The sequence below is a fragment of the Durio zibethinus genome, chromosome 15 (assembly GCF_047325235.1).
Source record: "Durio zibethinus cultivar Kanyao isolate XHJ-2024 chromosome 15, ASM4732523v1, whole genome shotgun sequence".
NCBI lineage: Eukaryota > Viridiplantae > Streptophyta > Magnoliopsida > Malvales > Malvaceae > Durio > Durio zibethinus.
In genome coordinates this window covers 2865870-2881510 of record NC_143176.1, presented here as the reverse complement: position 1 = coordinate 2881510, position 15641 = coordinate 2865870, and the positions used below count along the sequence as shown (strand labels likewise).

The 15641-nt window shown below is 26.8% G+C and overlaps 1 protein-coding gene across 4 annotated transcripts; it reads right to left on the bottom strand.

Moving 5' to 3' along the window:
* Positions 1-357: 357 nt before the first annotated feature.
* On the bottom strand, positions 358-4138 carry LOC111301500 (putative 4-hydroxy-4-methyl-2-oxoglutarate aldolase 3). Of its 4 annotated transcripts, none has more exons than XM_022897202.2 (2): positions 3622-4138; positions 358-1249 (listed from the first exon to the last, which is right to left on the bottom strand). In XM_022897202.2, exon 2 carries the CDS (start codon positions 1208-1210, stop codon positions 683-685), a length of 528 nt encoding a protein of 175 aa, XP_022752937.2. In that variant the 5' UTR covers positions 1211-1249; positions 3622-4138; the 3' UTR covers positions 358-682. The 4 variants fall into 4 exon arrangements, with proteins under 4 accessions (XP_022752937.2, XP_022752939.2, XP_022752938.2 ...); XM_022897204.2 differs by having other exon boundaries at positions 358-1203; XM_022897203.2 differs by having other exon boundaries at positions 358-1219; positions 3622-4137.
* Positions 4139-15641: the final 11503 nt, after the last annotated feature.

Genomic DNA, 15641 nt, shown 5'->3' with positions numbered 1-15641 from the left:
GATAATATACTATGCATCGAATTTTTTATTATATACTTTGATAATTTCAAAATCATATTTTATTAAATTACTTTCTTTGAATAAATTTTGTAATTGAAAATAAACAGCTGTTTCTAGCAATCCAAGATAAATCTAATTATAGTTACACCTTATACAAATAAGGTTTCAAAGGTTCAAGGTTGAAATCTTCTCCTGGCCACAAAAGGAAAATGTTATTATGTGCTTAAAAGTGTACAGATATATACAGTATTACCTTAAAAAAAGAATACGTGATTATATTAGTAAAGAATTTGGAAAGCTCTTCGTAAATTCAGAAGGGAAAAGTACTGACGAATGTACAATGCTGCAGTCAACATCAAACACAATTACACGGCATTTTTTTATTACATATTACTACATATTATATATATCCTGCTTTCCATTTATTTTGCATAATCCTTGGTCCCAAATGTGGGGAATCTGTAATTTTTAACTGCAGAGTAAGAAAGACTTCGAAGCTTTCGAATTTCAATTAGCATTGCGGATTCAACAATACGACTGTAATAGTATCCCAAAGCTAAAATAAGTTGAACAAGAAAAATCATCGTATCCAACTAAATAACCCATCCATTTCACAACTGACATTTAGGATGATGCCAGTAACAAAGAACTCAGTCCCCTTATTCGCTTGGTACCTACTGCTTTAGATAGACAGTTCCATTTTTGAGATAAGAATGCCATCACTATCAGCATACAACCATTCCCCATCACGAATCAAAGTTCCTGCAAAGTAAATTGGGACATGCTTGTCCCCAACAGCCTTTTTATTTGACTTCAGGGGATTAGATCCAAGTGCTCGCACCCCAATATCACATGCATTAATCTCATCCACATCTCTGATGCAGCCATTGACAACAATACCAGCCCACCCCATGTTTTGAGCTGACTGTGCCAAATTTCCTCCAACCAAAGCACATCTAGTGCTTCCCCCACCATCTATAACCAGAACTCTTCCTTCACCTCTGGTTTCCAGAAGCTGCCTGACCAGCACATTGTCCTCAAACACCTTTAGTGTTACAATGGGTCCTGAGAATGAACGACGCTGGCCATATATCTTGAAGATTGGTTCTAGAGCGCTCAAGTCACCACTCACCAAAAGTGCTGCGTTTGAATCACAAGCCTCGGCAGTTGCAAAGGCAGCCATTCGTTTTCCTACAGGGATTGCTATCATGAATAACAACTGCAAAATAATAAGCTCATCTAGATTTTTCTGCTCATTCAAATAATAAATACATATTTTAGAGCATATTCAGTTAATTTGTAGACTAAAACAAGCATTCATAAAAAATGCTGGCAATGAAGAATCATAACTGATACATAAGTAAACCATATAGTAGAGCATATCCTTCAAACAATTTACAGTGCTGTCGGTGAGCATATTACCAACTAAGTTAGAAAGTGAAGTTGTCAAAACGTAATTGTTGCTCCTCTCAAAAATCTCCCCCCCCAAGTAACCACCCATCTTTCTTCCCTTTCATCTATAATTAGTAGCTAAGTCACCCTACTGATAACGTCCAGATGTTAAAGCATTTGGTTTTTAAAGCACTAATAAAAACAGGTGGCCGTCATATGTAGTGATGATCCCATATATATGCTTTGTGTTGGCTTCAACAATGAATAGTTGCATGTCTACTATAGCTAATGTTGCTGGATGAACTGACCTAGCAATTGCAAAACTAAGGGCCTAGAACGGTATCAGTTAACCCGACCCTTCACAACATTAATGCCATGAACGTGAATCTTATTTTCACTGGTCAGGAATGGTGCCAATCTAACATTATAAAAAAGTTGCAAAGAAATAAGCAACAAGAGCTCAAAATTCAATAGAGAAGAAAAATTATATGAATGGTTTAAGTCCTAATTTCTATACTCTGTCCTAGATTTGAGAATTTGCAAGATCCAGGATCAACATTACCAAAGCAGATTCCGCAGAAAACATGTGACAAAAACATGACACACCTGTGTGCAAATCTTCAAGTAAAATACACTTTAAAATCAATGAGATAAAGTATACTATAAAGATTTTATATGTTTTAATAATCAGAAACCCGAGTGTTCTAATAAATTCTGGTTTCAGAAACAAGCTTCAAACAAAGTTTATATGACGATTTGAACCAGTTTGAAAAAGTGTCCACTCATTTGACCCTTGACTTTCCACTTCCTCCCTACGCAAGGAAGCATTAAGAAGTACATTTTCCCTATACATTATACATCTGTCTGTTATATTGTAAGTAAAATCACATAAGGAATTCATTAAGATTATCAAAGTTTTGGGCAGAAAGGAAGGGACAAGCTAGGTAAGTTCAAATATCTATTTTAGCAAATATCATTATATGAAATTAACAATCGATTATTTATGAGCTCATTCAGGCAAAATACTTATTTTAGGATCTAACATTTACCAAATTCCTTATTCAGGACTCATTACATTATTTGTTTTAAATTAGGATGCAACCTTTTCAATTTTATCCATTGAAGAAAAATTAACTAAAAAGTAAGTGAATACAGTAATGGGATTAAAAGTTGCCTTGTTGGGGTAATATAGATTTGCATTCATTATTTGCATTATCTGTAATCACCAACTTTTTTTTCATCAATTTACTTTAAATGGATAAAATAAAAAAGGTTTCATCCTAAGTTAAAAGAAGAAATAAGTGGAGTTTTGAAAGGAAAAATGGGGTAAACATTAGATTCTAGAATAACGATTTAGCCCTCATCCCAAAATTATCTCAAAAATAACTGAGCTGCCAGAAAGGCATAAGTGTTCTGTTTGCCAAAAAGAAAAGATAGGTCACTTAGGTACGGGGATTGGTCATTGTTTTGTATTTATGGTGTTTTCCTTTCAAGATATAAAACTAAAATGAATATTTCAAAAACAAAAAAAAAAGTAAACAAAATTTTGAAAAATTAAAAATATGATATTTTCCGAAAAACAAAATGCAGGATTTTGATTTATTTTTATTTTAGTATTGCTTTTAGTCATTTATAACTTTTTGATCCATTATGATATTGATTTGAATAATATGCATTTGCTTTCTAAAGCAAGTAGATAAACTCAGGAAGCAAAAACAATAAGGAGGCCGTTTGATAGGAAAGAGAAAAATCCTTTGCCAGGAAAGGAAAAAAGACAGAAATTATATATTAGATTAAGTATACAGATCTGAAGTCATTTAAATAATTTTTGATACTTTATTTGAAAATTCATGTTTATTGAAATTTGCGAAGACGTTTCGATCACTATTCAACTAATATGTGTCAAATTGTGTCATTGAACTTTATCAATAAACGATCGGTTTGGTTTTTCAATTTTAACTTCTATTTGATCATTTAAAGAGTAACAACCATGCAAACTTTACTTAAAAAACTTTAATTCTATGTAAAGAAAAAAAAAGCATTAGTAAATAAACAACAAAACATAAACTACTTTACTACGGGTCAGCTTGCAGTCAGCAGCTATCTAAAGAACTAGTGGTAGTATACCGTAATATTGATGAGAAGGAGAAGAGCCAGACAGCTGAGCTAACACCTCTAAATCCAACAGTAAATCACAAATTCAGCAGGCAGAGAATCAAATAGACTTACTTTACCAGCTGCAACTGAGAAGGAAACAGCTGCACAATTGTCCGAATTCCGGGGCAGTTGGCTGGCAATTGGGTCTTGGGCTCTCTCTTCTATATGCTATAAATGTATATGTGTGTGTGATCGACGAAGTCGATGCGATGCAATGCACGAAATATATATATATATATATATATATACACACACATATACAGAGAGAGAGAGAGAGAGAGAGAGAGAGAGAATATTAGGAACGGGAACAAACAGACAGACACGGTATGACGAAAGAAAGAAAAGAAAAGAAAACAGAAACAGAAGTAGAAGGGAAGATGAAAAGGTCCTAGTTATCTGTGCCCTGGCTGAAAACCTCACTGCCAACCGTAGTTTCTCTTATCTTCTGGCCCAAAATCTCCTTTGGGCCAATATCCCTAAACACCAATGGCTGAGCTTAAATTCAGATGAACCGGATCTCACTTAGCTTCCCCGTTCTCTTTGATGTCTTGCAATTGTCTGATGCTAGTATATATTTTCTAAGTTTGGGGTGGGCATGGGCGGCTTGACTTTCAAATATTGATTCTGACTGTGAAAGCAACTTTAGATCGCGCGCTAGTGCTTTGTTTTCTTCATTACAACCTACAGCCTATCACATTCATCATGTTTTTCTTTCTTAAATACTGCTACAGCTACCACGTTATCTTTCCAATTTCCATCACTAATTTAAAAATAAGGGTTAAATATAAAAATATTTTTTATTAGTTTAATATTTTAAAAATAAAATTATTATTTAATATTTTAATTTTTATTTCATTAAATATTTTAATATTTTAAATTAATGAAAAATTATTTACGTAATTTGAATATTTAATAAAATACTAACACATGTTAAAAAATTTAATTAATATTGCATTATTAGTTAGAATTAAAAAATTTTAAAATATTTTAAAAACTTAAAAAATTTTAAAATAAAATATGAAATATTTTCAAAAAATATAAAAAAAATAAAAAATATGAACTATTTTTGAAAATTATAAAAATTTAAAAAATTATAAAAAGTTAAACCTAAAAAAATCTCAAAATTTTAATAAAAAACTAAAAAAAATTGAAAATTTTCTTAAATTCAAAGAAATTGAAAATTTTAATGAAAATAAAAATTTTTAAAAATTCATAAAAAAATTAAAAAATCTAAAACTTTTTGAAAATTTTTACAAATTAAAGAAATCTTAAAAATTTTAAAAAAAATCTATAAATTTATAAAAAAAAATTTCTCAAAAATTTTTAAAAAATTTGAAAATTTGAAAATTTTTAATTTTAATTTAAATCTAAAAAATTAAAATATAAAAAAATTCTATAAATATAAAAAAATTTAAAATTTTAAGATTAAAAATATGAAAATTTATCATAATTTTTAAAAAATTTTATATTTTTAAAATATATTTTAGATTTATTTATTTATAATTTTTTAATTTTAAGAAAAAATTATTTTTGTTGAAATTTTCACTTTTGCGAATTTTTGTGAAGTTTTAATTTTTTATTAAAATTATGAGATTTTTAAAAAATTTTAAGTTTTCATAATTTTTTAATTTTTTTAAATATTTCATTTTTATAATTTTTAAAATATTCCAAACATTTAAAATTTTTTAAAATTTTTTAGAAAATTTCTTTTAATATTGACGTGATAATTATTGATGTAATATTGATTGGATTTTGTTGACACGTATCAATATATTATTGAATATTCATGTCATGCCAACAAGTTAACTGTAACATTATCAAAGTTGATAATAAAATGAAAATTAGAGTATCAAACTGAAATTTATTTTTTTTAAGTATTAAATTGACAAAAATATAAATACATAAGTCATTTTTATATTTAACCTTAAAAATAACAATAGTTATGAAATTAATTGCTATAACAATTAGATTAAAATTAATGGTGAGACATATTTTTTGAATATGAAAAAAGCGAAGGTAATGGAGTGAATTGTATTAAAAAAATTATTAAGTACATTAAATTAAAATTTATATGTAATAAAAATTTAAATGATTTAACATTTATAAAATTAATAAATAATTAAAAATTTAATAAATTATTTTAATATTAAATAATAATTTTGTTAATTAATAAATAATAAAAATATTAAAAAAATTAAAAAAATTAAAAAAATAAAATTATAAGGATATTTGTTTGTTTATAATATAAATTTAAGAATTAAAAAAAATAATGGCCGAGAGGCCATTGGTCCAAAAATAACCAGTCTTCCACCACACAATTTATTCATTCCGTTGAAACTTGAGTTGCAGTCGAATGCAGCTTTTGTGCCATTTGGCACAAAATTGCAGGGAAAGTGCACCTCCCCTCTAGTGCATTCAAAACAAAATGGAGCTTAAAGAGTTTCACTTTGACGGACAGTGAAGATAATTTCGGTGAAATTAAAAATAATAATAAAATTAAAATTAATTATGATAAAATTAAATAATATAATAATAAAAATAAAATTAATAGTAAAATATATATTTAGATATAAAAATAGTAACGATGGTAAAATAAATTATATTAAAAATAAAAAATATTATTAAAGATAATAGAGTAAAAATTATATTAAAAAAATTAAATTATTTAATATTTATAAAATTAATAAATTAATAAATTATTTTTAAATAAATTAACAGTTTTGTTAATAAAAATTAAAAACAAAAAATATTGTAAACTAATAAAAATATTTTATAATTTTTAAATAAAAATCAAAAGAAAAAAGAAAAGTTAAATTATAAAAATATTATTGTCTTTGTAATATAATACAAATGTAAAGGGCAAAAAAAGGAAAAATTTTTTTTAAGGTTTCGGCCACTTTTTCCAAACAATTTTTCAATGAGTTTAAAGGATGCAATCGGCACTCACCGTGGGTGCGATTGCATCCAAATCGAGCCTAAGTTTGTGCGGCTTTCGTTTTGTTCTTAGTAATTTGCTCAACAATTGGAGTCAGCTGAATTTTATTGGCCTTGGATTTTTAAGCTTTGTTATTTTTATTTTATGTCTAGATATATTTGATATTTGCAGTTTGCAAAAAAAAAAAAAAAATTAAACACTCATAATAAAACTATTTATTATTTATATTAATATTTTAAAATATTTTAAATATTACTACTATTATTAAACTATTATTTTTATTAATATAATAGTATTAAAATACTAATATTTAATATTAAAATATTAAAAATATTTATACTATTAAAATAATTTATATTAAAAGTATCTATTTTAAATCATAAAAAATTTTATTTATTTATTATTAAAACAGTAATATAAGTACATTAGTCAATAAAATATAAAATAATATATTTCAATTTGAAAAATTAAAAATGACTAAAAATATTCATATTATTAAAATAATATTATAGTATATTAAATAATATTAATTATTAAAATAATAAAATATTATTTATATAATTACAATAATAATATAAAACTATTTTTATCTAAATATAAAAAATTTTTATATTATTAATATAGAAAATAGAAATATTTAAAATAAAAATACCAAAAGACTTTTTTAATATTAATATTTTAATTTTTAATTAAAATATAATAATTTTTTATTAATATAATAATATTTTTGATCAGATCAAATTAAAGTTGAATAATTTAAATATCATGTCCTAGGCTTGACTTGAGTAGAATTATAAATATTTAAAATAAAAATATTAGAAACATTTTAACATTAATATTTGAAAATTTTTAAGTAAAATTAAATAAAATCACTTTGTAATTAATATTATAATATTTTGGTATATATGAGCTTAAAAAATCATGTCTAAGGTCTAACTTGAGTAAAATTATAGTCATGAGCTTAATAAGTAATTTTGCTTATAAATAATTCTTTTTTTTAAATATCTTTTTGTTTAAAAAAAGGATAAATTTTAGAAATATGACTTTACTTTCAATTAATTAATAAGTTATTTTCTATTAACCAATCAATTTTTTATTAAATAAATATAAAAATATTTTTTTAAGAATTATTTTTAACTAAACAAATGGAGTTGGGGAGAAAACATGAAAAGCCAAGAGTTGTCCCATGTTACAACTCAAATGCAATAAACTAGTCAATATTTGAGTGAAACTTTTCTTTCTTAATAGACGAATGAAATTTTTGAGATAGGCAGTCTTAACCGTGGTGGCATGATTGGCAGGACCTCACCTCGTTGCACCTGCTGGCCAATATATAATATTTGAATAGGGTTCTTTAGAATTTAGACGTAGACAGATTAGATGGTTGATATTTGGTTGTCGAATCACAATGGTTGATATACCTGACAATTTGTTTGTATTTCTATATCGTATTTTATAATATATTTGACATGTATAATTATTAGTAGTTTAAAATATGATGTATCCCATATTGAATAGAAAGATTAATTATTAATTAAAAAAGTTAATTTTTATATTAATATTATTTATATTTTAAATAATTATATTTGAATAAAAACAATTATCGATTCAATTATTTGGACAAATTTAATATATTGAAGCCATTCAAACTCTTGAAAGCCATCCAAAAGTTTAATTTATATTTTTATCTTTTAAAAACAAAAATAATCCAAAATAAACATAAACGACAACTTCTTCACTCATATCAATCGTAAAAACTAAGTTCAATCAATCGGATAGGTTTAATATCAAAGTATTGAAGCTATACAAACTGTTTAAATATAATAATAACAACAAATTTGTATTTTTACCTAAATAGACATAAACAATAACTTTTTCATACATATCATCTGTGTCAACTAAGTTCAAAACTTTCGATAAACTTAATATCATGTATTGAAACTATCAAAACTATTAAAATAGAATAATAATTGTTAATTTGCATATTTAGCTTGTAACGATAAAAAAAATTCATTTATTGAAATAAGTTTAAAATCATAAACTTACTATTTCTTTTTGTTTTCTGGTAAAATTTTTTGATCCACTTGTGTGGCTATATTTCTGTTACTTTCTGCTACCAATCCCAATCTATTTTTTTTCTTGTCATAAAAAATAATTGTGTATATGATAGAAATATAAATGTTACCAACTTAAAGCATAAAACACCTTCATTATTTCATTATACTATATAAAGTTATAAATTAGTACCTCTCATTTTTTTGAAAATCAAAATCTAACTAATTGTTCATATTATCACCTAATCACATTACGGAGTAGATTTTTCATTGTTGCCTTTACAGTAGTATTTCGATTGAAATTTTTATTCTTCAAATTATGCTTATAATCTTTCCATTTCTTTCCCAATTATTTAAGCACAAATGAAGTTGGTATTTCAAATTTGTAATAATACAATAAGAAAAGTTTGAATAAGTAAACAAAATGTAAAATAATTATATTTTTATATGTAATTAATTATACTAATACCTTAATAAAGTTTAAAGCATCGGCCTTAACTTTTGCTGGAACTTTATGCCATGATTCATAATAAATAGGCAATTTCATTCTATCACGAGCAAGTATGCCTAGAAATCTAGCCAATAGTTGAGCCTCTTCACCAATTGGTTGCCTACTAATTGCAGACACTACAATACACTCGTTTGAAGGTAGTGCAAATAATTCTTTTAAAGTTGTCTAACCTCTAGTCCTCCGTTGACTATTGTTATCAATTGCAAAAAATAAAATATAAATTTGTAAAATGATAATATTTTTATCATTATAATCGAATTCTAAATATGGGGTATATGATACCTACATTCAAATTTAAAGCATAATCAATTGACAGGATACTATCTAAGCCTGGACCTTTCGTATTGCTAGATCTAATATCAGTTGAAGGGTTAGAAGTAATTGAGTTAGATTTGATAGTACGTTCATTCCCCTCTAATCCCTTCCAAAGGATTCGGTCCATAGCCAATATCAATAGGTACCGTAGACAGTTATGAACTAATATCTTTGATATGTATTCTTTTCAATCTACTCTTTTGCATTGTAAATTACCCGCATCATAAAAGTGAATATATAAAAGATATTAGTTTAGAACATATACAAAGACATTGAGAAGTTAATAAATCATAACCTACCCTATATAAATAACATATCGATTTAATTAAATCAAAAGATAATGTATGATTTACATTACAATAAATATACAATAGCGAATGCGACATTAATTATATACAATCATTTACTATATTATGTCTTAAATACTTGAATTACAAAAATATAAATGATCCATCATGGTTCATAAATGTCTTCAGTAACATCTTTGTGGACCCATTGAGCATATGTACTGGAGATATTTTCATCCAAGTTTTATTCAGCAAAATGATAACATTCAGTTCCACGTTCAACATCATTTCTGGTATTTAACCCCATATCAAATAAGTCTCTAGGTGTGTTTCAAAGAACAACAAACCAACCCAATTCTTTAGGATCTTTAGAATAAAAAACTTGTTTGACTTGAGATGAAAAAATATAAGGTACATCGATGAATTACCGTATAGTATGAATTAATCGAGAAAAATTCGTAAGTGTAAATCCATACTGATATTTCTTAATACCCCTCATATTATTCACATTAGTCCAATCACACCAAAATAAGACAACTTTCCACTTGCCATAATAATCCAACTCAATGATGTCATTAATCATGCCATAATAGTTAACATTTTCCTCTAAAGGGTTTACATCCCTAACACTAGCATAGCTAGTAGTTGATGAAGTAACAATAACTCTTAAATTTTGTGTACTTCTAAATCTCTCACAGGATTTAATATGAAATCTAAATCCATTGATGATGAAACTTTTGTATCGTTTCACAATCTTATTCAGACCTTGTGAAAGATACTTCATCTCATCACTAACAAGCTTTCCACTCCAAACCTATAAAAGTGAAATAAATATATATATGTTATTAATATTAGTTATACTGTAAGCATTTTATGTAGATTTCTGATAATGGGAAGTTTGGCATTACTTACAGTTGCTCCTAACCATTCATGAAAGTTTTTAGCAAACAACTTATCAAGCTCTCGAGGGTTTGATCGTCGATAATGTGCAAGAGCTCTCAAATTATTTTTATACTCACTATAAAGCATCATGATAAAGTATTAACAATAAAAAAGACAATAAATTATGCTTAATGTAATGGATAATTTCCTTGCTAAAAAACTTACGTGTGAAACGATTCAATTAAGCCATGATGACAAAGAACATATCGATGTGCTTGTGCCCAAGATTTATCATCTAACTCCATCATTTAAGCTTTGCCTATTAGTTGTCCAAAACTTTGAAAAAGATAACTGTAGGCAGAGTCAGTATGCTGCATACCAACATTTTTCGATGGTCTATTAAATCTTGTTTCAATGTCTTTCAAATAACGAGAACAAAATGTCATACACTTTATGCTAAATATATTTCAACAATAGAAGCTTTCGGATAGTGTTTGTTGCAACAATAAGACTTTAACCTCCCCAAAAACCTATTATATAAAACATTAGTCATATATCTTTTTAAATAGAGTGGTATGATCATCAATAAAATCCTAATCAATCTATTAACAAATAATACTTTTCGATATGATACATCCATTGCTAATAAACTGGCCCACTAATTTTTGCTTCATATAGAAGGTGAATAACTAAATGCATCATAATAGTGAAGAAGTTTGAAGGAAAAATCTTCTCCAAATGGGATAAAGTAATTGCGGCTCGATCTTGAAGTTTGTCAAGCTTTTCCACATTCATACATTTCCAACATAGAGATTTAAATATGTTACTCAATTCAATTACCATAGAAGTGACTTGCTTTGACATTGATGAACGTAAAGCAATTGGAAGTAAGTCTTGCATCAAAATGTGATAATCATGTGACTTCAATGAAGAAAGTTTTCGCTCCTTCAAATTCACATATCTCAATATATTTGATGCATAGCCATTCAAAACTTTGACATTTTTCAAAACCTTGCAAAACACATCTTTTTTAGCTTTAGAAATCCCAAAACAAGTAGTAGACAATCAATATTTGCCATTAGAAAGCAACTTCGGATGAAGGTTAGGTTGAATCCTCACATCAACTAGGTCAAGCCGACTCTTTAAGTCATCCTTTGATCTTTTATTCATATTAAGAATTGTCCCAATAAAATTTTTACAAACATTTTTCTCTATGTGCATCAAATCAAGGTTATGGCATAATAAATTATATTCCTAATAATGTAACTTAAAAAAGATACTTCTTTTTTTTCACAACTCAAACTCATTGGGGTCACCTTCTTCATCATCTTTTTCATCACTTTGAACATCAAGATCACCAACTTGAGTATCAATATCACTAACTTACGTAATATGAGGCTAGACACCTTTAAAGGTGTCCCTTACTCTTATCCTTGATAGAGTCATTTTTTCATAAGTGAAATTGATATCTTTTAATTTTGACAAGATATTAGACCCACTAATTGGTAAAGACGATCTCTTCGACTCTTCAATTTCATCAAAAAGATGTTTTTAAAATCTAAATTGATAATTATTATCTAACCATTAACGATGTCTCATATAACAAAATTTTCTACCATTAGGTAACCATTTCAAACATATTTGTGCAGTATAACATAGACAAGCATAACGACCTTTTGTACTCCAACCAAATAAATTTGCATAAGCAAAAAAATCATTGATAGTCCATAATAAAGCAACACGCATATTGAAGTTATCTTTTTTTGATGCATCATAGGTCTTCCTTCCCATAATTGCTTTAACTTTTTAATAAGAGGTTTTAAATAGATGTTTATATTGTTACTCAAACTTTTTTCCTCACGAATTATTGACTATTGCTTCATAGCAATCTATGGTGGTATATTGTAAGAAATCAATACAACTGGCTAAATACTATAAGAAGTACTCATTATTTTGAACAGATTGAATCCATTAGATACTAGTCAAAGCATAACATTTCGAGGATCGAATGCAAAGTCTAAAAACCTAGAATGAAATGATTTCTATGCCAAAGAATCTATAGAATGTCTCAATAATCTATCACCATCCATTTCTCATGATGCCACCTTATTGAATCTATAATTTTGGAAGATATAAAGAGTCGTTAAAGTATTGGTATTAATGAAAAATAGTGTAAAACCTTAACAAACTTTTTTTTTACACAGACCTCATCACCATCCTCATTTAACCTTTCATCGAAGTTTTTGTCCACCCAACAAGACATACCACAAAAATGACAAGATCTTGATTTTTTCTATCACCCCAATACAACATGCAATCATTGGGACAACTATGAATTTTTTCATATCCAAGACCTAAATCCTTGATCATCTTCTTTGATTCGTTACAAGATTTAGGGATTTTTGCAAAAGGAAACATTTATTTTATAAACTCTAATAATAAAGTCAGAGAGTTTCTTATCCATCCACATAAGCATTTCAAGTGAAAAAGATGAACACAGAAAGATAACTTTGAATGCTTCGATCCCTCATAAAGTTTTTCATTCATATCTCCAAGCAACCTATAAAACTTTAATGCTTCTCTTTTAAGTTGTTGGTCACCTACACCTATCCAAGGTTCACTAAATTCATTCATTTCAATATTGGACTGATTAAATTCATCATTTTGGAGAGAAGGATACGAAAATGTTGGTTATGAATGTTAAAGTATATCGCAACATGCCTTTAATGTTATCTGCTAGAAAATGATGATATTGGTGTTGGAGAGCCCTTGAAGTTGAAGGAACTTTAGTGGAAGCCTTTAACGGTATAGACTCTCCATAAAAATATCAATTAACATATCCCAAGAGAAATCTAATACAAATTAAATGTTCAAAAACAACTTCACGTATTTGCCAATCGATATTAGCACATTCACACATGGGCATAATATCATATTATCTTCACTTGTATTCTCAAATACAAAATTAAAAATTTTTTTTACTCTATCTCTGTACTCTTGACTTAATCTTGACTTTTGCATCTAACTCTTATCCATTTAGTACTTACTACATTATCAGACCAAATGTATATAAATAATTTATATGAAAATGAACATGTAAAATACTTAAGTTTACTATATTTTAAACAAAAGATAATAACAAGACTAGTACTTACAGAATACCAAAACTCATTGTTGTGAAATATTTTTTAGCTACCTGATATTATGAATGTTAAAACTCTACTGCTAATGTAGACAGTACCCAAGAGTATTTGTAGTTCGAGTTGAAATAAGGTAAAATAGGTAAAGAGAAAACCAAAAAAAAAAAAATAAAAGGGAAAAGGAAGTGGATGATGGGTTACAAATGGGTATTTGAAAAAGGTGGGTTTTGGAGAAAATTGTTTAAACAAAAAAAATCACGAATTGCAAAAGCTGAAGGAATAGTCGAATGAAGTAAAAGCAACAGTAAATAACTAATGAATAGTCGAAATAGGGTTCTAAAAAACAATGCTCGAATACTAAAAGCTGAAGGAAAGGGAAAGTAAATTGTAGTTAGTATGAAAAGAGAAACAGTAAAATAATGAAGATGAAGCTTGAAGTTGGTGATTAGATGCGCTAAGTTTGGGGACAATTTTATTGGACCAGATTATTAAAGGCGTTTACTAAGAAAAACACTTTCAATAATTTTTTTAAAATATTTTTTGAATATATTATAGGCTCTTTTAACAGAGTCTCAGTAGAATTATTTGGGATTATTAAAGACGTTTACAGCCCAAAAATTCCTTCACTAATTTCATTTTATTTGTATTTATTGAAGATATTTTTTGCATAATACCCCTTCAATAATTCTCTTATTTTTATCTGTGAATATCAGTGAAGGCAGTTTTTTACTAGAAAACATCTTCAATAATTTTTTTAAAATTTTTTTTTGGGATTATCAAAGGCGTCTTCTGTAGAAAACACCTTTAATATTACACTACTAAAATTTTAAGGGGTTATTGAAGGCGCTTATTACAGAAAAACACCTTCACTAACTTCCTTTAAAAAAATTTTAGGATTATTAAAGGTGTCTTCTAGTGAAAAACACCTTCTATATTTCACTACTCAAATTTTAAAACAATTAGTGAAGGCATTTATTCTAGAAAAATACCTTCACTAATTCCTTTGAATTTATGGTGTATTTATTGAAGGCGTTTTTGAAAATAAATGGCTTCAATAATTTTTTTTAAAAATTATTTGAGATTATTAAAGGCGTCTTCTAGTGAAAAATGCCTTTAATATCCCAACACTCAAATTTTAAAACAGTTAGTGAATGCGTTTATTTCAGAAAAATGCTTTTAAAAATTTCTTTTAATTTTGTACCTAATTATTGAAGGCATTTTTTTAGAACAAACACCTTCAATAATTTTTTTTAAAAAATTGTTTGGGATTATTAAAGGCGTCTTCTAGTAAAAAATACCTTCAATATTTCACTACTCAAATGTTAAGACAGTTAATGAAGGCATTGATTCTAGGAAAATGCCTTTAAAATTTCCTTTTAATTTATGTACCTAATTACTGCAAGCGTTTTTTAAGAACAAATGACTTCAATAATTTTCTTTTAAAAATTTTTGAGATTATTAAAGGTATTTTGTAGTGAAAAATACCTTAAATATTCTACTACTCAAATTTTAAAATGGTTAGTAAAGGCATTTATTAAGGAAAACGCCTTTACTAATTCCTTTTAATTTATGTACATAATTAGTGAATGTATTTATTCTAGAAAAATGCCTTTAATAAATTTTTTTAAAAATTTTTTGGCATTATTAAAGGCATCTTCAAGTGAAAAACACCTTCAATATTCCATTTTTCAAAATTTAAGATGGTTAGTGAAGGCATTTATTCCAGGAAAATGCCTTTATTAATTGCTTTTAACTTATGTACATAATTAGTGAAGGCGTTTTTTTAGAACAAGTGTCTTCAATAATTTCCTTTTAAAAGTTATTTAGGATCATTAAAGGCGTCTTCTAGTAAAAAACGCTTTCAATATTTTACTATTCAAATTTTAAGATGATTAGTGAAGGTGTTTATTCTAGGAAAATGCCTTTACTAATTCTTTTTAATTTTTGTTCATAATTATTAAAGGTGTT